This window comes from Tachysurus vachellii, chromosome 5 (genome assembly GCF_030014155.1).
Source record: "Tachysurus vachellii isolate PV-2020 chromosome 5, HZAU_Pvac_v1, whole genome shotgun sequence".
In the NCBI taxonomy this organism is placed as follows: domain Eukaryota; kingdom Metazoa; phylum Chordata; class Actinopteri; order Siluriformes; family Bagridae; genus Tachysurus; species Tachysurus vachellii.
Window position 1 is genome coordinate 25,382,604 of NC_083464.1, and position 24,188 is coordinate 25,406,791.

At 39.2% G+C, this 24,188-nt stretch overlaps 2 protein-coding genes across 4 annotated transcripts in view; one reads left to right on the top strand and one right to left on the bottom strand.

Moving 5' to 3' along the window:
• Window positions 1–1,469, bottom strand: part of shc1 (SHC (Src homology 2 domain containing) transforming protein 1) — a 37,958-nt gene extending 36,489 nt beyond the window's left edge. The window contains exon 1 of one of the 2 annotated variants that reach the window (XM_060870773.1): window positions 1,191–1,469. The gene's annotated coding sequence lies outside the window, so the exon portion shown is untranslated. The remainder of the gene's footprint in view (window positions 1–1,190) is intronic. The other variant, XM_060870775.1, reaches the window with a different exon arrangement.
• A 4,008-nt stretch (window positions 1,470–5,477) lies between these two features.
• On the top strand, window positions 5,478–20,323 carry flad1 (flavin adenine dinucleotide synthetase 1). 2 transcript variants are annotated; one of them, XM_060870777.1, is made up of 8 exons: window positions 5,478–5,800; window positions 7,160–7,325; window positions 7,637–8,396; window positions 11,334–11,481; window positions 12,194–12,292; window positions 12,727–12,916; window positions 19,564–19,637; window positions 19,778–20,323. In XM_060870777.1, exons 2-8 carry the CDS (start codon window positions 7,176–7,178, stop codon window positions 19,911–19,913), a joined length of 1,557 nt encoding a protein of 518 aa, XP_060726760.1. In that variant the 5' UTR covers window positions 5,478–5,800; window positions 7,160–7,175; the 3' UTR covers window positions 19,914–20,323. The 2 variants fall into 2 exon arrangements, with proteins under 2 accessions (XP_060726760.1, XP_060726762.1); XM_060870779.1 differs by lacking the exon at window positions 5,478–5,800 and having other exon boundaries at window positions 7,214–7,352.
• Window positions 20,324–24,188: the final 3,865 nt, after the last annotated feature.

The window sequence follows — 24,188 nt, forward strand, 5'->3', positions numbered from 1 at the left end:
TTTGCTTGTTTCTGATTTCTAATTCATTACTAACTGAAAATATAGATGGAAAAATAAGAAGGTAACACACTACGTTAAACTTTGAACCGGACCATTTGTGTAAATTATCAATGTGTTTATTCAACTTCAGCCTTTCAGAAGCGACAGGAGACATTTCCCAGAAGACAAAAATAATACCATGATGATCCTGTTTAAAAGTTTACACCCCCCTACACCCTCCATGGCTCTTAATGTGTCTTGTGGTTGAACGAATCGGTGAATGTTTTCATCTTTTGTAAAAAGTTGTGTACGAGTCTCACAGTCGAGGGACAACATCTAAAAGATGAAAACGTTCACTGATTAACCTTCTTATTTTAAATACTAACTGTATTTTCAGTTAGTAATGAATTAGAAATCAAAAATAAGCAATAAACCTGCAAGTTGATTTGTATGTATTTACCCATAATAACACCTTTTGTTGCTAATATGTAGGTAAATAATACTTTTATCATTTCTTTGACAGGAACTTGCTTTTAATTTATTTTTTATATGCATAATTTATTTATTTTTTACATTTTTTTTTTTGCACACAGGCCTACACAGTTTCCTGGATATCTATTGTGCTCACTATAAAGTGGACGACAGAAATATTAATTTCTCTACAATATACCATTCCTGAGATTGTTGTTTTTTTTTAACACACTTTTCAGCACTTTCTGGTCTGTATGTCTTCTTTTTACTCTCAAACGTCGAAACACGTTCACTCGTAGTAGCTATTTCTTAGCGTTCAGACCTGATATTTACACAAATAACCAAAGAAAATAACAAATAACATCCTTCAAACAGACATTATTGTGTTCGTACGTGTCAACGGGACACGTACTACACGTCTAGTTCACTAGACACTGAACAAAAAATCTCTCCAGCAGTGTTTGTAGTAAATGAACGTGAGAACGGAGGAGTCGATTCCAAATGGCTCCCTATTGAACATAATAGTGCACGTCATATGGGCTGAGAGTCATATAACTCACGACTCATGTAGGACACACGCATAGGGAATAAGGATCCCATTTTGGATGCGTCCGAGTCATAAGGGCATAAAGTTGACATTTAGAAACTTGTTAAAAAACTTTATACCACTTTGTAGATACAGTTCGATGTGATTAAAAGCTCCTGACTGGATAATATGGTCAGAAAGCACAGAAACTTACCCGCACTCCTACTTTTCTTTTTTTTTAACCTCAACTTCCTGCAGTGTTACATTGAAAACTTAGTTGCAGTCCGGTTGCGAATAAAAAAAAAACGCCCCCGCTTTTTCCCACTTTGTTCACACAATGACAGAAGTGCATGAAAACCTCTTTTCCGAATCACTCGTCCTTTTCCTCGCCTTCTAAACTCGCCACCCTGAAAGAAGAGCAGAAAGAATCAACTTCCGCGAATGAAACACTGCGTCATGCGGTTTGGCGTGATGCGCGAGCGCCTGCACCTGGCCCGGCCGAGCGTGCGTGGCCTTCACTTGTTTTTTACTCAACCGGGGAAAAGAGCCCGTTTGTCCTGTGCTATGATCACGTGTTTTACCTCAGCATCTACACTTTAAAATTTGATGCAAACAATTACCTTTGTACCATAATAATAGGGGAGAATGGAGAAATTTGTGCTAATGTTTTTGTAAATCTTTTGAGCAAAAAATTCTACAGCACCATATTCCTTTTCAATTCAATTTAATTTATTTGTTTAGCTCTTTTAACAATTCCCATTATCTCATAGCAGCTTTACAGAAGTATAGAAACAGGGAGATATATATATACACACACACACACACACACACACACATATATATATACATATATATGCACATATATATATATATATAAAATGCTAAGAAAAATAATAAAATGAATGCATACAATTAACATTCATTAATGTTACAATTAATACAATTAATAAACATTCATTTAAAAATTAAAATACTATATATATCTATCCCTAACCCTAACGAGCAAGCCGGAGGTGATGGCGGCAAGGAAAAACTCCCTGAGATGATAGAAGCCTTGAGAGGAACCAGACTCAGAAGGGAACCCATCCTCATTTGGGTGACACTCTACAGTAAATAGTGTAAATGTAAATAATGTCCTTTCTGCGACAGTTTATAATAGTGCAACCGAGAGCTCCTGAGGAACTAATGGGGTCAGCGCAAACTCTGAGTTCAGCACAAACCTGATTGCTAATAAAGACCAGTCCATACAGCTGACTGACACAACATTGGTTCAAAAGAAGGCATGACAGTCTCCCGACGGCTCCCAATCAATTCTTTTGACAAATGACTATTTGTCTGTTATTTATCACTATTCATCATATGATATACAATTTTAGGTTTAAGGAGCCAAGTCTTTGAGACAGGGTCTAATCTGGTCTGTAAGTGCAAAACACACACACACACACACACACACACACACACACACACACACACAAACAAACACACACACATTAAAATAAACAGCACATCAATTCAGAAATTTTAAAATGTTTAATTTCAGCACATTCAGAAACACAAGAAGTGAGAGCCAGTTCCGAATGTTAAAGAATAAACACAACACAGAAGGTAGGCATGTTTGCTTCCAACTGGAATGTATGTATGACTATTAAAGAGGGGGAGGGGGGAATTGTATGATCAACTTAGCGTAATGAAAATATTTTAAATCCGAAGTTGCTTATGTTTTTATGGCAAGGAGAAATTCTTTTTTTAGAAATAATCCATCTTACTTTAGACAGGTTTATAGCAGGTTTACATACTCATATATAGAATATTGTATGTCCTGGAGCACATACTTGATCTGGGGTATCATAAAGGAGGAAGGAGGCCAAAGATTATAGGAAACAGCCATTGTTCCAAGCCGGGGCCCAGTTTACTGCCAGTCCTCACTCTGGTGGTTTGTTTTCTTAGACTGAAATGGAACATTGAGCAACTAAACAAACACATCATTTGGACAGTTACTGCAATTAGACACTTACACCAAGTCAGCCTGCTTTGTGTCGGCCAAAATCACACCGGTTCAAAGTGTGGGTTATTTTCTTACTTTATCTCATCCTGTTATGTTTAATTCATGACCTTTTTATAAAAAAAACGTACTTCTTTCTAAGAAGATATTTCAGGTTATTTAGCTGCTCAGGTCCAGGAGTGTCTGACACAAGTCTAGGTCCTATGAAGGTACAGTCTCCTTGGGCCCAATTTGGTTTCTAAAAATATACCCAGTCTTTTGTAAGATCCTCCTCTGCATAACCACTTCTAATATTTCCCAGTAATGTCTCTGCACAATAATGTATTTATACATACATATAATGTGCTTGTTTGTATAGATTTTAATTGACATCATATTAACATCATATTAACATTATTATTTTTTAGATTATATTTAACTTTATTACACACATATACAAGTACAAGGCAATGAAACGCAGTTTGGCATCTAACCAGATGTGCAATAAGCATTGCAAGCAAACAAGATGTACAGTATTTACAATACGAGTACAGTATTTACAGTATGAACAGGATATATACAGAAATATGCTATGGATAATATATACAGGTTGGGTGATATAGACATGATATACAAGGAGTTATATATTATATAGGCAAATATACAGGTGCTATTGACATAATATACAGGGTTTGGGGGCGGCAGCGTGCTGTGTGGGGGTGTCACCGGACGGCAGAGTTCAGTAAGGAGACAGCCCTAGGGAAAAGGCTGTTCCTCAGTCTACTGTTTTCTGTCCGAAGCGCCTACCAGGTCTATGAGCAGGGTGAGAGGAGTCTTTAAGAATGCTGCAATTTGGACGCAGACGGTGTTTCCTTTGGACATCCTCAACGGCTGGAAGTAAAGTTCCTGTGATGCACTTCAGAGAACAAAATGACAGTTACACTAATCTGTTTCTTATACAAGTGTTCATATTCTCCTCTAAAGCTGTATAATGGTTGAGTGAATCTAACTGGTATTTGAGTAAGATGCAGAAAAAATGCTTTAAATGTGATGAAGAATGTTTGAAGGTACTTTTTAACACAGAGTAACTGGTTCTCTGGAAGGTTCAGCTACAAAAATTTCCCAATGGCTCCAGTAAATAAATATGATTGTACTAATCTGGTTAATATGTGTAATATTTGATTAGAAAATATTTAGCCTTTCAGCCCCTGATGAAGGATGTGAGGCTAAAATGTAGCACTTCCATACAAGCTCTGTACAACATCAGAGTTTTGCCAACCCTTACCATCACTATTGCACCTCAGTGTCTCACCTTGAGGATCTCATCACAAATTATGACAATGGCGGCCGTGACCACTTCACGTTCTCAGTGCTGACTGCACACTCACTGACCAGAAGGCAAGTGGGTGTGCAGTTCCCATACCAGACTGTGACACAGTTGGTCAGAATGCAGGTCTCAATCGCTATCATTATTTGAACTAAATCATAATCATGTACAGGCTATGTACACCTATATGATATTAGCACAAATTCTATTCCTGATGATAAAAAGTATATAGTGTAAAAAGTATTGGAATGGAGCTTAAGCTAAGCCCCAAGGATTCCTCTGAGAGGAAATTGAAAAAGAAATTTGTTGTTCAAAAAACAGTACTGAAGATCAACATAAGGTCAACATATTTTTTCTAGTTTTACTTATTAAACGTATTAATCACCAATTGAAGTAATTACTAAAGTAATTATTTGTTTAAGTAGGATATAGAATGCATCACTAGAATTGAGAATTAATGCTCCAGCCAAACCTGAAGTGGAACTAATACAGCTGTCTGTCACTCTGGATATTTCTGAGTGCACTCTTATGAATTGCAAATCACAGATGAACTATAATGTGTGTGTGTGAGTGAGTGTGTATGTATGAGAGTGTGTGTGTGAGTGTGTATGTGAGTGAGAATGTGTGTGTGTGTGAGAGAGAGTGTGTATACAGTATGTGTGTGTGTGTGTGTGTGTGTGTGTGTGTCTGTGTGTGTTTGATGGACCTGCCTCCCATTCTACACACAGTGATCCTGAGTTAGGCTCCAGTTTCACCACATCCCAAACCACTTTAAAGCTTGCAGCTCATGAGTGAATGAAATGAGTTTGTTTTCAACATTGTCTCAGATAGGTGTGTCCAAAAAAGCATTTTATACAAGAATTTCAAAGACAGTTAAACAGTTCAATAATAACGATGCAAAGTAAATAATAAATAATAACAAAAAAACACCAGCATTAAAACAGGAGCAAACTAAATGTCACTTATGAAAATTAGATGACAGACGCTGAGTGCGCGAGCCCACACAAACAAACAAACCTAATAACAGGTGGGATTAGTCGAATACGGGTGTGGAGAGAAAAAAAAAACATGCACGCATGCATGCTTGAAGTTACAAGACTTCCGGGTTGGTTAGTAAATCCCGCCTTACTTCAAATTCATTGGTCGTTCCAGCCGTTTCTACGTCATGTCCTGCAAGTGGCTGAGTTCTATTGGCTTTGAGAAGATCTCAAGTTTCCTTACACGACACGGTCGTTCTGTTTAGGCTGAAATGAAGCAGAAGACAAGGGTTTATGTTCAATGAAACGAATTAAGACGTTATTTAAACGCTTATTTATTTGTTCTACGTTGTTATTTATTTTTCTACGTTGATCTTTTTCACTCTTAGACGTCTTGCTGTGTTGTAAACACATGACCGCTTGCAGTAAGTTTGCCCTCTGACATGAATACATGTTTATGTAGAAGATAAAGATGCTGTTGTCAAGGTAACTTCCTGGACTGATTCACTCCCAGTCAATATTTATCACCTGCTAAGAAGGTAAGGGGGTCATAAAGCTATTAATAAATGATTCCTAATTCAATTCATTTTTGTTAAACCATATGATCTTAACTCGTATGAATAGAAGAGCTTCAGTTCCCTGTATAATGATGAGACATGGATCACGTGTGAAGAGGGATGTTGTGGTTTAGGGATTAAGACTCTGGGTCAGTGGTTAGAAGGTCAAGAGTTCAAATCTCAGAGCCACCAAGCAGAGATGATGTAGGAGGAAAATTGCCCCTGGGTATGGGGCATCTGGGCAGAAGTGTTTACAGACGGAGAATCAGAACAATCCGTAGTGATGGTTTCTTTCTCGTGAATAAGTGGTTTTTTACTTACGTTTACATTTCTGGCATTTAGGAGACACACTTATCCAGAGTGACTTACATTTTTATTTCAGTTTATATAATTGAGTGTTATGGGCCTTGCTCAGGGGCCCAGCAGTGACAGCTTAGTGGACCTGGGATTTAAACTCATGACTTTCCGATCAGAAGTCCAACGCCTTAACCACTAGGCTACTACATCACTAATACTTCATTTTTTCACAGAGACTTTACCCTTTGCAGTTAATAAGAGCGACTTTAGGCAGAGTCTCAGGCTTTGGTGATGTCTGACTCTTTGGGCCCCTGAGCCTGTGTCCAGTAGGGATGTTCAGTAATCCACTCTCGCCACCAGCTGCCATGTTCACACACACTGTTTTTTTCGTCGCAAGCCGCCAATTGCTGTGTAATGAAGTCTAAAGTAGGTGTTCCCAGTAGTTGTTGTCATAGTAATAGTGGTTCTTAGTGGGTGACATTTCACTTAACAACAAATCAACAAGTTTTTCTTTCCACTAAAATGAAACATTCTGGAAAGATTTGGCGTTTGTATATAAAATGTACCGGTTTATATCTGCATCCTATACGGGACAAAGGAAAATCAGTGTGTAATCTTTTTCACAGATCAAGTGGAATCTACTTTTGACGTTCATCGAATTGCTGTACAGAGTCGTTTTGTATTTACATAAAGTTTTCTCAGCTCTGTTACCTTGCTGGACACACCCACATCTAGTTATAACGGTTGCCCTTTGGCTTTAAGTTGCCAGCTCTCATTAAAAATAAAAGATCTCTGGACGCTTTGCCACTGTATGTGGGGATGAAGCATTATCCTTGAGCATTATTATCCTTTAGCAATCATTATTATTCACTGTATTCAGTATCAATAATTCAAGTTGCCATGGCTTTTATTTTGCCATCTGTAGTGCCATTTGAGTTTAGAACGTCTTAAGATCAAGTCCAAAAGTATCGACTGTTACCTGATTTTTATTGTGATGATGGTAACCCTCCCACAAAGTCTCTCTGGATTTGGTCTTTCCTGTAGTCTTCACCCCGGCTGAATGCTCCAGGCTTTACCTCGGCTGAGCAGAGCTGTGGAGAGGATTCGTCGTGTGGGAGCTCACCTCTGCACTATGGCCCAAAACGGCAGCACTGAGAACGGAGAAGTGGCCACGGCCGCCATTGTCATAATCGGTGATGAGATCCTCAAGGTGAGACACTGAGGTGCACCAGTGATGGTAAGGGTTGGCAAAACTCTGATGTTGTACAGAGCTTGTATGGAAGCGCTCCATTTTAGCCTCACAGAAGTGAAGTGATTTTTTTTTTAGTACCTAGTTGTGAATAATGCAGATATTGATATTTACATATGTCTTGGAATTTTTGTTTGTACATAATGCACATTAGTAACACATACAGATGACAAAATGGCCAGAGTTAAAAAGTTTAAATGAGCAAAAAATATTTTTATCAGGGATGAATTTTTTTATCCCTTTTTTAAAATTTTTTTTTGTGTGTGCGTAAGGGTCACACGGCGGACACAAACAGCGCCTTCTTGTGTCGTGGCCTACGCAAGCTGGGAGTCAGCGTGCAGCACATTTCAGTGGTGCCCGATGTGCAGGAGGTCATCGCTAAGGAAGTGGCCGCACTCTCACCTGCGGTAACGCACCTGATAACGGCAGGTGGCATTGGACCCACTCACGACGACGTGACCTTTGAAGCCGTTGCTCTGGCGTTCGGCGAGAGTCTGCAAGCGCACCCGGAGCTCACACGCCTCATCGAGCAGTTCTTCGGCAAAGTCGATTCTACCAGTGCCCCCATGAAACTTGCCACGGTGCCTTCTTCTGCGAAGCTGAACTACGGCCGCGACCCTCAGACTGGCGAGCCTCTGCGTTTCCCGCTGGTCAGTGTACGCAACGTCTACATGTTCCCTGGCATCCCTACACTTCTGGAACGTGCCTTTAATGGCCTGGGGCACCTGTTTGCCAGCCCGGGAAATGCTTTTCACACGCGTGAGGTGTTTGTGGATGCCGATGAAACAGAAATTGCGCCCGTCCTGACGAGGCTGCAGTCTGAATGGGGAAAAAGTATATCGCTCGGCTCGTATCCCGACTGGCTGAGTAACTACTACCGCGTGAGGCTGGTGCTGGACTCAGATAGTGCCAACAGCGTGGAGAAGGCACAGGCCCGGCTGGAGGAGGAGCTGCCTAAAGGGAGTGTGGTGCGGCCGGTCAGCGATCCTATAGCCGTTGCTTCCCATGAGGTCTACTCACTCGCCTTGAATGGTAATTATAGGAAAACTATGTTAGTGAAATAACACAAAAAAAAGGTCATGTTAGAAGAAGAGCACAAAACTGTAAAAGGGTGCAGCGTAATAATTGATCAGGGTTTCCTTGGTTTTAGCATGCATTCGGATAAAAAAAACCAGCAAGTGTTGTAATGGGAATTATTAGACTGGAATAACTGATAAATAATGCACAACAGATTGGTCTGGGCTTTCTTCAGTGTTTTTCAGGTTCAGTAATGGTCTGTGTTTGGATCAGGTTGAAATGCACTCATATTGACTCACCGCTTCATAAGCACAAATAAAACTTTATATAACTTAAGACTTGTAACAATGTCTGCAAATGTGCAATCTGTTTGCGGAAATAGGTTCAATTTCGCATTAAAAAAAAGCCTTTTAGTGCGACAAACGTTTCATTAAACTATTTGTTGAGATATTCAAAAATAAGGCTTAAAATATGAGTCAGTCTCCTGAGTGGCGTGATACCATGTGGATGTGTGTGATATTGTTATGCACATGATTAGGATTGCAAATGATTTTGGCAATAGTGTTATTTTTCCTGCAAAGTGTTTGTGTCTGATTTGACCCAGATGTGTTTTTTGGACTAATTTGACAGGAATCGAAAACTTACTATATTCTTTCTATTTTTTTTTTAATGGATTCGTTTATGGGAAAGCATCAGGACAAAAGTGAAGTTCTGCACCCATATCTGGATCGCAAAACAATGCACACACTGCGTTGTCGATCGAGGAGTTTGAAGCGTGTGTGTGTGCAGATGCATTGTCAGTGTGTTTCTTCTTGATGTGTTCCTGTTAGGGTTGCAAAGGGGCGGAAAGTCTCCAGTAAATTTCCGGAAACTTTACACGGGAGCTTAATCTGGGTAATTTTGTAAATATTCCAAATTGGAAACTTTACGCGAATTTATTGAAATTTACAGAAATTTATGAATATAAGGAAATTTATGGGAATTATTTGGAAATATAGGGAAATTATATAAACTATATCATATACAAACATAAATAAACATTTTGTTTGGTCATAACACTCCTAATTTACTGCTTATTAAGAGTTATTAAGGTAGTTATTAAGTTTAGGTATTGGGTACAATTAAGAATGTAGAATAAGGTAATGCAGAATAAGGCATTAATATGTGCTTAATAAGTACTAATAAATAGCAAATATTCTATTAAGATTCATGCTAATAAGCAGCTAGTTAAATGACCATAAAATAAAGTGTTACTGTGCATGTTATGAAAGAATGCAAGTACATGCAGGGGGCCATTGTACATGCAATGGCCCTCCAGTAAGCAGTGTGCAGTGTGCAAGTGACCGAGGAAAGCAGGGTACAAATTCAACTTAAATTGCATTAAATCTTGTTGTTTTAAACAAAATTATGCTGCAAGATTTTTTGAGCTACATTTAAGGTCCTTGTTATAGGCAACTCTGCATTTTTTTTTTTAAAATTCCCAGTTAAGGCCATCCTTAAAAATGTTCTTGTTTGCTGTAACCCTTACCGACCCTGTCAATTTAGGACCGACCTTTTTTGCTTTAAGTCCGACCAACTTGCCGGTTGTAAATTTGCGTTAAGACCGCCCTTTTTTTTTTTTTACTCTTCAAACAACTAATACAAAAGCAATAAAATAATATTAATTATATTTTAGTAAGTATTGTAAATATATAAATTGCCTAGGCCTACATACAAACGAAGGCTACGTTTTTTTTTTTGTTTTTTTTATTAATGCCATAAACCAATAATACAATGAGATATATTCTTTAAAGTACAAATACACAGCAACTAAAATAAAAGAAATAACAATACCAGAGGACAAGAGCAAAATTATAACAAACAAAAGGAAAAGGGTGCTACCCTATACATCATATCTGCTTACAACATTATAAGCTCGAATTGCCTTTTTGCTTCGACAATTACCCAAAACAGAACAATAAAGTTTGAAATCATTTATAAAGCAAAACAAATTTGGTTTGGAGTCAGACCACTTCATTTTATGAATGTGAAATTTTCCCATTAATAATAACAATTGTATGAACAAACGAAAGCTACGTTCTTTCTTTTAAATAAAAACCCGTGACGTCATCTATGTTTACACTGTTGGTTAACGGATGTCACACTATGGCCTGTGCGTTCGCTTCGTCTCATTCACTGTCAGAGTCAACGTGTTCGCGCTTGGTAATGATGGCTGCAGTAAACCAAATGTTCGCGGTCACCGTTCAAAGTCATACGGGTTCGGGCACCATAATACATCTAAAAAATTAATAAAACAGCTCGACACCGCTTTAACTTGGCACGAAGTTCTGGGAAAACTGTGCCCAGCATCAAACTGAGGTTTGCAATGATGCGCCCGAAGGCACGGGATGAAGACCCAGTCAGTGATGTCACGATATGCTAATTTGTTTAAATTCATACCTACGTAATCACCAAAATTGTACTTTTTTTTTTTTACATTGAAACTTGAAAAAAAAAAATATAGAATATTTTTTTTTTTACTGTTACTGCAAACCAAAATATTTTTAAGGATGGCCTAATTCCCATATATTCCTGTTAATTCCCATATATTCCTGTTAATTCCCATATATTCCTGTTAATTCCCAAGGAAAGTTTCCAGCCTTGAAAATTCCGGGAATTTTGCAACCCTAGTTCCTGTACACACCTAAGCATTTCAGTGTTGATAAGTTGATTGAAAGTCTGTCCCGAGAGAACCATCTCTCTCTGAACAAGATCATCAAATCTTGTTGTGCTTTGGAAGCAGTTTTGAAAAAGCAAAAATCAAAATTTCACACAAATTCCGTGTCAATGTGTTACTGTGTGTATGACGCCACTCAGGACACTGAATCAAGCTCACGGTCCGCTCTTTCTGGGTCTGCTCTTTCTGGGTCCACTCTTTCCGGGTCCGCTCTGATATAAAGAAATCTTTCACAGGTTCACCATTGGGAGAGAAAGTAGCTGCAGCTCTGAGGACCATCGAGAAGGCACTGGCTCTTTACCGACTGAACGAGATCTGCATCGGCTTCAATGGAGGCAAAGACTGCACGGTGCTGCTGCATCTTTTCTACGCCGCTCTTAAACGGTAAGAAGAGAGAGACTAGAGCAGTTTTATGCCTCTTTCTGTCAGTCAGTAAACACTCTTTAATACAGTTGACTATTTATTCATTCATATCCAGCAAGGATGTAGTAGTTTACAAGTATTCATGATATCCAGTGAGAACTAAGGTCCACTCAAGCCTCAGTTCAAAGAGGCACAGCAGGAAATTCATAACCTGCGTAAACTCCGAACCAGCAGCTTTTCCTAGATTTCTCACCGTCTAGATTTTGTTGAACAGGCATTAGTAAGCAGTTTTGTTTCTAATAAAAAACCCATCCAGTTTCTGTTCACATACTTCAAACTCTCACTTCCTTCCATTCCAGTTAAAGCATTGGTCAAAAACTTTCTTTCACAAGCTGGTAAAAGTAACTTCGGTATTCAGCACCTGCTCAATGACGTTGCTTTCTCTTGAAGCACAGCTGATAACATTTATGCACGGTAACTCGGTTAGCCGACACGGAATTGGTGTGTTTCGGGACTAAATAATCAGACATTTTCGATCTTTTGTTAAATATGAGAAATGAAAGCTGTATTGCACAGAACTGGTCTAAAAATACTTTAGTTTCATGTGTCTAAAATACATGCGCTAATGTCTCACATTTACACTTGGAAATCAGAACACAATGGAGGTTTTCACCATGAAGCACACAACGTACTATGTTTGTTTAAGCTATTAAACCACCTTCCTCTTCCTCAGTCGCTATCCAGACAGTAAAGACAAGGTGAAAGCCCTGTACATCCGAATCGTCTCCCCGTTCCCAGAGATGGAGAGATTTCTGCAGGATACCATTAAAAGGTAAATTCTTTAGAACTGATTTATTATGATGACGATTATAAAAAGAAGAAGAAGAACTTAGTAGGAACACAGCCACAGATTAGAGTATTGAAAACACGGAGCAACTCAGGCAGGCGCTGTGCGTCTCAATTTACATCATTTACAATACAGTATGTACGTTAATACCATATCATGTGCAATGTAATTGGATTAAGTTACATGTAGATTTATTTCTCTTGAAGCAGAAGAATTTCCTTCAGGATTAATAAGTTCAGTGGCATAATATTAAAGTAGATCATTAAGGTAAATAGAGAATGTACTCGATGTGTGGCAGCAAATGCACAAAGTAGGCCGCTGCTTGTACTGTAAGTTGTCTTAATTAATGAAGTTACCTGCATTATGTGAGAATACACAAGTGATGTGTGTGTGTGTGTGTGTGTGTGTGTGTTTTGCAGATATGATCTGGACCTGTTCGCTGTGGAGGGCAACATTCGGCAGGCTCTAATTGAAGTGCAGGAGAAGAGACCTGAGCTCCGTGCTGTTCTCATGGGCACCAGGCGCACTGATCCTTACTCACACACTCTCACTGCTCTCTGCCCCACAGACCCAGACTGGCCTCCCTACATGAGAGTCAACCCATTACTGGTAAAAACAAAACATGCACGCATGCAGGCAGCATTGAAAGTGTACAAACTCTCCATTCTGGCTTCTTAATAAGATTTTATCTGTCTGTACAAGCAAGCGGTACACATGTAGAAAGACATATAGAATCTAGTTCAAGTTTGAATTCTATAGAACGGGGCATAGACGCCTTTATTATCACCACATATACATTACAGCACAGGAGGAGGTTGGGGACAGAGTGCAGGGGCTCTTTCTCAAGGGCCCAGCAGTGGCAGCTTGGCTGTGCTGGGCCTTGAACCCCCGATCCTCCAATCAACAACCCAGAGCCTTAACCAGTTGAGCCACCACTGCCCCATTTGGGATCATATGCGTTCCAGTTCATTTTAAAATCCTAAAGCCTTTAATAATCTTTAGTCAGCTTTATTGTGAATTTCTTAATCTAGTCTAAGGGTAAATAAATACACACAATACCATAGTAAATACAACACAACCGTTCTGAACATACATTGTGGTTCAGTGGTGGCTCTGGGTTGTTGTTTTTCTAGTATCAGGGTTCAAGCCCCAGCACCGCCACTGTTGGGCCCTTGATCAAGGCCCTTAGTCCTCTCTGCTCCAGTGGCGCTGTATCATGGCTGACCATGTGCTCTGACCTCAACCTCCTAATGTATATGTGACAAAATAAAGGCTTCTATTCTATTCTTCTAATCACCAAAACAGTAACTGAAGCCTTATCACCACATTCCATCAGCACTCAAATCTCTGTGTGTAAGAAATCTAGTGTTGTGTTCTGTTCTGTTGTGTTGTGTTGTGTACCAGTATGACCGGTAATGCCAGTAAGGGTATTATGACATTTGAGAGTAATATGACAATGGCATAAGGTTGCATGCAAACGTTTGCACACAACTCACCAAATACAGTCGTATGCAAAAGTTTAGGAACCCCTGACAATTTCCATGATTTTCATTTATAAATATTTGGGTGTTTGGATCAGCAATTTCATTTTGATCTATCAAATAACTGAAGGACACAGTAATATTTCAGTAGTGAAATGAGGTTTATTGGATTAACAGTAAATGTGCAATACGCATCAAAATGAAATTATACAGGTGAAAGACACAAACATCTGCAGCAAACTATTGTAACAAAGTCGAACAGACTTATTCATCTGTATGCAAAATATCCCTTAAATTGGAAGGATGCTTATGAAGAAAAAGCTACTGGAGACATGTGACTTTGCTGTGACCTTGACTGTTTGAATCCATTTCAAAATCTAATTAGATCATCTGCTGATTTAAAACAGATCATCTGCTGATCCAGTGCCAGAGGTCACTGCTGTGTTGTGTGCAAAAGGATGGGTGCATGCACTCCATCTTCAAGGTCTACCCGCAGATCTCCATAATGTTCAGTCAGAGAATTTCGTGGGCCATTCCAAATTTCTCTTTCAGTTTCTTCATTCACTGTTTTATATTTGCTTCCACATTTGCTGATACGAACTACCCATGCCACAGCTCCTATGTCACTACTCCAGAGCACAACAGAGTCTCCGTCATGCATAACAATTGGCAAGGAGTTCTTTTCATGAAATGCCACTCCTCTTTTTCTTTTATTTCAAACATGTCTGGTGGTTGTGTTTCCAAAAATACACATCTGTGTGCTATATTTTTATATATACTTTAGACATTGAGATATGGTTACATCATTCATTCATTCATCTTCTACCGCTTATCCGAACTACCTCGGGTCACGGGGAGCCTGTGCCTATCTCAGGCGTCATCGGGCATCAAGGCAGGATACACCCTGGACGGAGTGCCAACCCATCACAGGGCACACACACACTCTCATTCACTCACACAATCACACACTAGGGACACTTTTCCAGAGATGCCAATCAACCTACCATGCATGTCTTTGGACCGGGGGAGGAAACCAGAGTACCCGGAGGAAACCCCCGAGGCACGGGGAGAATATGCAAACTCCACACACACAAGGTGGAGGTGGGAATCGAACCCCCAACCCTGGAGGTGTGAGGCGAACGTGCTAACCACTAAGCCACCGTGCCCCCCATTGGTTACATCATTTTGGTTATAAATATGTATATACAGTCATAGCCAAAAGTGTTGTATTTCTCACAGAAAAGTACTGCAATTACACACGTTTTGCTATACACATGTTTATTTCCTTTGTGTGTATTGAAACAACACAAAAAAAACAGAGGAAAAAGCAAATTTCACATAATTTCACATAAAACTCCAAAAATGGGCCAGACAAAATTATTGGCACTCTTTCAAAATTGTGGATAAATAAATTTGTTTCAAGCATGTGATGCTCCTTTAAACTCACCTGGGGCAAGTAACAGGTGTGGGCAATATAAAAATCACACCTGAAAGCAGATAAAAAGGAGAGAAGTTGACTCAGTCTTTGCATTGTGTGTCTGTGTGTGCCACACTAAGCATGGAGAAGAGAAAGTGGAGAAGAGAACTGTCTGAGGACTTGAGAACCAAAACTGTGGAAAAATATCAACAATCTCAAGGTTACAAGTCCATCTCCAGAGATCTAGATGTTCCTTTGTCCACAGTGTGCAACATGATCAAGAAGTTTGCAACCCATGGCACTGTAGCTAATCTCCCTGGACGTGGACGGAAGAGAAAAATTGATGAAAGGTTGCAATGCAGGACAGTCCGGATGGTGAATAAGCAGCCCCAAACAAGTTCCAAAGAAATGCAAGCTGTCCTGCAGGCTCAGGGTGCATCAGTGTCAGCGCAAACTATCTGTCGACATTTGAATGAAATGAAACGCTGTGGCAGGAGACCAGGAGGACCCCACTGCTGACACAGAGACATAAAAAAGCAAGACTTCACTTTGCCAAAATGTACATGAGTAAGCCAAAGTCCTTCTGGGAAAACGTCTTTTGTACAGATGAGACCAAGATAGAGATTTTTGGTAAAGCAGTGTCAGAAAGCTGATTTTTTTTTTTGTCTGAAATCATGCGTCTTCCAACAGGACAATGACCCCAAACATACTTCAAAAAGCACCCAAAAATGGATGGCAACAAAGTGCTGGAGAGTTCTGAAGTAACCAGCAATGGGTCCAGATCTAAATCCCATTGAATACCTGTGGAGAGAACTTAAAACTGCTGTTGGGAAATGGTGCCCTTCCAATATCAGAGACCTGGAGCAGTTTGCAAAGGAAGAGTTGTCCAAAATTCTGGGTGAGAGGTGGAAGAAGCTTATTGATGGTTATAGGAAGCGATTGATTTCATTTATTTTTTTCAAAGTGTGTGTAACCAAATATTAAGTTAAGGGTGCCAATAATTTTGTCCGGCCCATTTTTGGAGTTTTGTGTGAAATTGTCAAATTTGCGTTTTCCTCAGTTTTTTTTTGTGTTGTTTCAAAACACTTAAAGGAAATAAGCATGTGTATAGCAAAACGTGTAATTGCAATACTTTTCTGTGAGAAATACTTCATTTTCTGGAAAGATTTCAAGGGTGCCAACACTTTTGGCCATGACTGTAGAAATTACATTATTTCTGATCAGACCTTCTGGTGTTTACTCACTCATTTTCTACCGCTTATCCGAACTACCTCGGGTCACGGGGAGCCTGTATCGGGCATCAAGGCAGGATACACCCTGGACGGAGTGCCAACCCATTACAGGGCACACACACACACATTCTCATTCACACACGCAATCACACACTACGGACAATTTTCCAGAGATGCCAATCAACCTACCATGCATGTCTTTGGACCGGGGGAGGAAACCGGAGTACCCGGAGGGAACCCCCGAGGCACGGGGAGAACATGCAAACTCCACACACACAAGGTGGAGGCGGGAATCGAACCCCCAACCCTGGAGGTGTGAGGCGAACGTGCTAACCACTAAGCCACCGTGCCCCCTCACACCATCCAGTGTTTTTATAATAATTTATAATCACACTCTCTGGTGTCACCCCAATGAGGACGGGTTCCCTTTTGATTCTGGATACTGCAAGGGTTCTTCCTCACACCAGAGTTTTGTTTTTGCCACCGTTGCCTTACTCTTCTCATTAGGGATAAACAGGGATAAATTCAAGCAAATTTACATAAACATTTTATTTATATAAAGTTACTTTAAGACCATGTCCTTTGTTTAAAACACTATACAAATAAAACTGAATTGAATTGAATATGTAAGGAGGTTGCTGGTAAGGTTTCATTCTGATGACTCTTCCATGCAGATCTCGCAGATCTCGCATGTTTGCGCATGTCATGCACAGTAGAACAACTGTTTCATTTAAAGCTGTCTGCAAATCCTTGCTGTCATTTGAAGATTTTCTATCTTTCCTTAAGATCATGCCTCAGAGCCAGCTGCTTAGAGGAGTCCATGGTTGTTGAGCGTTAACACAACGTTTGCTCAGAATTTATTAACTTTTAAAAGTGTTCTCAGCTGATGATTACTACTGACAATCCTGAGTCAGTTAAGGTCTAATAATTAAATTCTGAGACAAAGGTTTGGACGCTTTGAGATATTCTGCCAGGTGGCATAGACATGAACAGTTAATGGGAGGAGTGGGAGGGGATTTTTTTTGCAATAGAGATCCCAGTCATTATCTGATACACAGTCGGACCCATAACAGACAGTGAAACAGCTGGTCAGGACACTCTCACAGACCCCTCTACAGAATGTGGTGTGGATGGGGATGGGATGCATTTGGTAATACATCAGAGCTCATGTGTCCAACATTACTGACATAGACATTACAGTTAACATGGCAGTTTTTTTGTCAACTTCAATTCATTTTTAACTAAAAGTGGAGGTCTTGGGTTGTCTAAATTTCATTCAGTGTCGGTTGTTTTCATAAATTTTAAACCTGGTATAAAAATTGTAAAGATCATTTATGGACATCTTGTACATTAAATTCCTCTAATTAAATACTACACACATTTGGCGAATATGAACAATTATATTTTTTATCACTGTCAATATTTTCTAAAGCAGTGCACTAATTTTGGGGGAGATGTCAAATTGTGGCTGTCCAAATGCTCCTCCGTGTGGCTAATAAGAGTATTGCAGCTTTAAAGTTTTAAAGGAAATTATTCAGAAATAAAGTGCAGTTTGTCTTTAATTATAAATAACATACTAAACATATTGTGTATTGAATCGATATAGGAATTAATATAAAGACCTTTTGTCCTTATAGCATTCATGTAGTGCAAATCTTTGCAAGCAGTTGATTAGATTAGGGATGTAGGGATGTGGTAGCCTAGTGGTTAAGGTGTTGGGCTACCAATCGGAAGGTTGCGAGTTCGATTCCTACATCCACCAAGCTGCCACTGCTGGGCCCCTGAGCAAGGCCCTTAACCCTCAATTGCTCAGTTGTATAAAAACTGAGATAAAATGTAAGTCGCTCTGGATAAGGGCGTCTGCTAAATAATGTAAATGTAGATTAATGAACGTGTACTTGCTGATTCTCTAGACTGGGTTTTTTCACCCAATAAATGTGGGAAGTTTCATTTGATTTGACCTCATCAAACTAATGTTGTTGTAATTAAATCTTATGTAAACTTTGTAAGGCCTCAGAACAACCATAGAAACCATACAGACAGTAGTATATGTAAATCACCTTAACACGCAAAACTAACACAGGTGGCAGTAGAGGGTGTGGTGATGAATAGGCTTTCAAAAGCCATTGCGTTGTTCAATACTGCTTATGTACAGTACATGAAACTGCAGACTTGTATATCTATCTGATTTAAAAGCTTTGCCTGGAGAGGTTTCTTGCTCTTGTTGTGTTTTGGTTTGGGAAGAGGTTCGTTTTTACATTTATTTTTTGACAGTAATTATGATTATTCATATTTAGCAGATGGAGTTATACAAAGGCAGATTCAGATTTCATAGAGTCGAGCAGTCTTTAAAATGTGTTGGGGTTTGTGCTTTAATTTCTCGCTTGTTTGGCAAAAATGAACTGACATACATAGTTTTTAACATAACGGAGGCACGTGTCACTTATTGAGGTTTTTATCTACATCAGTGTGTTCATCTGGTGCTCTGGTCTCCTGTATAATTCTCTGTCTCTCGTCATATATAAGAGCTTCACTGAAAAGGGTATTGACTAGCTAGTTAAACAGACGTATAAATGCAACTTTATAGTTGGAACTTATTTATAGTATTTTTCACATATAAAGATACCATAACAAGCTATTCAAGTTGGGTAAAATTGTTATGTATAACAATTAGGCTACTGATTATTAGGCTTTACGCTATTGAGCTTTGAGCTCTCTGTGAATGACTGGTGCTGTTGTGTTTAAGTTTGATGTGTCATTCATGTTCATTACCCTTTTAATGATTGCCTGTGTCTTACAAGGCAAAAAGCAAAAATGATATATTAAAGACTGTTGTGCATTGAGTGTTAATCTGTACCAATAGTGTACCATCTGCCATAGAAGCCAGTAGAAGCTGTGCTTAGTTTGTTTGCCGGAGCAACAAAGGAGATTTTATACACTTCCTGCACTGTCTACCAATAACAGATTGATGTATTGTTAAATAAACAAACAATGCCATATTACAGAGATATATTAGATATTTTGAGTCAGTAAAGAGTTAACATTTCACTTTTGCATTTTAATGAAATTATATAATGATTTAGTATTGAACGCTTGTCTGTGATTGTTCTCTCTGCTCGTCATTAGGATTGGACATATCATGACATCTGGTTGTTCCTGAGAACCCTTTATGTGCCTTACTGCATTCTCTATGACAAAGGGTGAGTCTTCATTTACCACACAAACTGCACACACAATATCCATTTACTCCAAATGTTTATTCATTTATTCAGGATGCGGCTTTTGATTCGTTCTGTTTGACGTCAGACTCTTTACTGTACTTTGTTTGTGTGTACTGTAGCTACACGTCATTGGGCAGCATGGATAACACCTTCAGGAACCTTTCTCTCCAAGTAATGGACAGCAGGGGTGTAACTCGGTATAAACCTGCCTACCAGCTGGAGAAAGAGGAAGACGAGCGTAGCTCAAGGACGTGATGTTGTATAAGTGGTGGTCCAGATGAAGCAACGCTCATGAGAAAAGAGCGATCATCAGAGGGGGATTGAGAAGAGATATATATAAACTGGCAAACAGCAACAAATATTTAATCGTCTTGATTAACCAATCTGTCCTGCTCAGGGTTATGGTGGTTCTGAAGCCAATTCCAGCAATACTGGGTGCGAGGTGGGAGAATTTACCCCGCATGGGATACCAGTCCATCACAGAAATAAAGTAGCAACATATAAGAGCAAATATCCCATGCCATTATTATAACATGTAAGTGACAGAGAAAGGGATGTTCATGTAACTGTATGAGATATGATAAATCTTTTACTTGACTGAATTAACTGTTTGTGTGTACATTAAAAATGAGAGTGACCAAAAGACTGTATTATTATAGTATGTTAATAAAGTTTTAACAATACTTAAAAATAATGTTTGAGTTCCTGAATTTGTTTAAATACTGAATGTTATCAAATCAAATTTTATTTGTCATATACACATACATACAGAGTTCGACATGCAATGAAAAGCTTTTTACGTCTGTCCGGTATTCAAGCATAAAAAGAAATGGAAGCAAGGATAAAAATAAAACCAAAAGGAGGTAGATAAATAAAAAGTATAAACTATATAGAAACTATATAAATATGAAACTCTATGTGATATGTATATGTATATATGTATATAGCTTAGCTTTAACTAAACACATATTTTGTTTATAGGTTTATCTTATAGGTTTTGAGCTGCTGAGCTCAAACAATAAATTTTTCCTGTTACATACTGTTTTTCTGATTTGAATAATGATTTTTTTTCACCTTTTCTCAGGTTTGAACAATGTACCAGATTATTAGACAATTAGACGCAATTAGACAATCACATGCTTTTACATTTCCTATAAACAGTATCGCTCTGATTTGTTTGTTCTGCTACCATCAAATGTGTGCTAAGGTAAGTGCCCATCAAGTGAAATTATATAACTGATCATATTTATAAGAATGTTTAAACGATAGCGGAAAGTCAATGTCAGTGAGGTCTTATCAGAGCCGATCCTGACCTCCCTGGGGCCCTAAGCAAAATTCTGCTAAGGGGCCCTCCTACCTGACCTGTGAGATATGTAAACCATTTGCCACACATTCACACAGCATTGCACAGATAATTTAGCTAGTCAGATAGAGACTAGAGACAGAATCACATCAACTTAACTTTACTGTTATTTGCTCTTGCTGACATCAAACTTGAAGAGAACACAAGTTTACCTGATTGCTGTTCTCGCATTTCACTCTCATTTTGTTTCTTTTTTCTCTTTTCATGGCCAGATGGATAGCTCCGCTTCATATTGTCATCTACACAGTAAACATTAACACGCGCTGTAAAATGCGGCAGGGGAGGCGGGGCCTAGCGTAATTTGCGGGGCCCTACGCAACTTGCGTAGTGAGCGTATAGGGCCGATCGGCTCTGGGTGTTACTTATTAACAGGCAATAATTAGCTGTGTTTTCACATTGAACGTTATTGTGTATGAAATGTATGTTTTTTTTTTCTAAAATTTAATTTTGTTTAATTGTGTTAAAATATATATTTTTTTGATTACTCATAGTCTGTTCATTTTAACAGCAATAAAGATAACACTGTATGCTTTGGTTTCTTGTAAACCTAGTATTTTAATATACTTGATATAAAATATTTGTGGGGTCATTAGTCTAGGGCAGTTAGGGAACGTTCTGATTAGTAAGCAAAATTTATTTCCAATAAAAACATTATGTAACATTTGCCCAAAATGAACTAAGATCTAGTGATCAATCAGCAACAAAAACAAACACAGGTTTCAGCTCTCTTTTAATCTGTCTGTTTTTTCCCCCATAAGGTAAGACTTATAGGAAACACATTCTGGGGCATGTTCACACTAGCCAAACACTTGAGTCTGCACCCAGGACCAGTTCTGGGTCAGTTCATGAAGGGGCTCACAATCCCAGATTTGTATCAATATTGAAGGATTACTTCTAAACTATGGATCAATTACAGTACCAGTTCCACATGTCACTTTTGTGACAGTTTTTTACTTGACACTTAAAAATAACCTTAAAAGAACTGAATGGCTTTTTTTGTGACTACAGTTGGAGCTACAGGGATCCTTTGCTCAAAAGCTGGTGTTGGGTCTTCATAATCTCCTCATCTCCTATCATTTCATTAGCTTTTATGGAACCCAACTAGCTGTGTCTCCTCATTGGCTTTCTGTAGACTCCTTCACTGTACATAACTGTTCTGTTGCTCAGTATGGCTCTACACGCTCAGTCTTTTGCAGAGTAGGTACAGTAATGCTCAGAGGTTTTGGTCCATACTGACATGATTGCATCACGCAGTTGCTGCAGATTTGTCGGCTGCACATTAATGATGCAAATCTCCCGTTCCACCACATCCCAAAGGTGCTCTATTGGATTGAGATCTGGTGACTGTGGAGGCCATTTGAGTACAGTGAACTCATTGTCATGTCCAAGAAACCAGTCTGAGATGATTCGCGCTTTATGACATGGCGCATTATCCTGCTGGAAGTAGCCATCAAAAGATGGGTACACTGTGGTCATAAAGGGATGGACATGGTCAGCAACAATACTCAGGTAGGCTGTGGCGTTGACACAATGCTCAATTGGTACTAATGGGCCCAAAGTGTGCCAAGAAAATATCCCCCACACAATTACACCACCACCACCAGCCTGAACCGTTGATACAAGGCAGGATGGATCCATGCTTTCATGTTGTTGATGCCAAATTCTGACCCTACCATCCGAATGTCACAGCAGAAATCGAGACTCATCAGACCAGGCAACATTTTTCCAATCTTCTATTGTCCAATTTGCGTTAACGAGCAGTTGGACAGGTGTACCTAATAAAGTGGCCGGTGAGTATATATATATATGCACTGTAAATATATAGCACTGAGATTTAACTCTTTAAAAATGTCATGATTAAGAGCATGCATGATTATTTAATACATAAACGTTTGTGATGGTAAAATAATGTCTGTCTATCAAGTACTATAGGTATACACTCACTGACCGTGTCCTATGTTGGACCCTGAGCTTAGCAGATATCTGTTGTAAATACAGTTACAGCTCTAATTGTGGTACCATGAACACCAGAAAATAAAGTTTAATACGGTGAAACCAATAGTAGTTTGTGATACAAGTGTGGGCAGCCAGATCAACCTGTTCACTGGCCATCATGTTAGCTAAAGTATACACCAAATAGTTCAGGTATGTGAGGCCAGGGTGGATCACAACAGTGCATCATAGGTTTTAGGTTTAAACCTAATTTTAGCCTACACTAATAGTCATATGGCAGGTGAAAGCTAAATGATTTTCCCATGTAAGAAGTAGTAATATTTAATAAAAAATTACCAGAGAATATACAAATTCAACTCAGACATACAAGGAAACCCAACTGTATGCTTGTTCAGTCTGGTTAATTTACATTTACATTTACAGCATTTGGCAGACGCCCTTATCCAGAGCGACGTACTGTACATAAGTGCTTAAATCTCTAACATTGAATACATTAATGCTGGATCACTAAGTTACATACTTAAGATACCATGAGTTTAAAACATTTGTTCAGAGTTACAATGAAAAAGTGTCAAAGGTGTTTTCTTGTTTTTTTTTAAAAATGCAAAAGACAAGGAAAGAAGTGCTAGTTGAAGTGTTTCCTGAATAAGTAGGTCTTCAACCACCGCTTGAAAATAGCCAGTGACTCAGCTGTCCGGACCTCTAGGGGAAGTTCATTCCACCACCTTGGTGCCAGTACAGAGAAGAGTCTTGTAGTATACTTGCCTCTTACCCTGAGAGATGGTGGAACCAGTTGAGCAGTGCTGGTAGATCGGAGGGTGCGGGGTGCAGTGCGAGGAGTGATGAGGGCTTTGAGGTAAGAGGGAGCTGGTCCATTTTTGGCTTTTCAACCTGAACTTTGGCAGGTTGAAAACAAGCCGTGCAGCTGCATTTTGGATCATTTGCAGAGGACGGATTGCGTTCATAGGTAGACCTGCCAGCAGTGCATTGCATTAATGCAGTCTAGAAATGACAAGAGACTGAACAAGTACCTGAGCAGCCTGTGTGGACAGAAATGGCCGAATCCTTCTAATGTTGTAGAGAAGAAACCGACATGAGCGTGTCACATTAGCAACATGAGAGGAAAAAGACAGTTGATTGTCCATGGTTACCCCAAGGTTGCGAGCTGTGGCTGAAGGGGAGATCAGATCGTTGTGCAAGGATATAGCAAGATC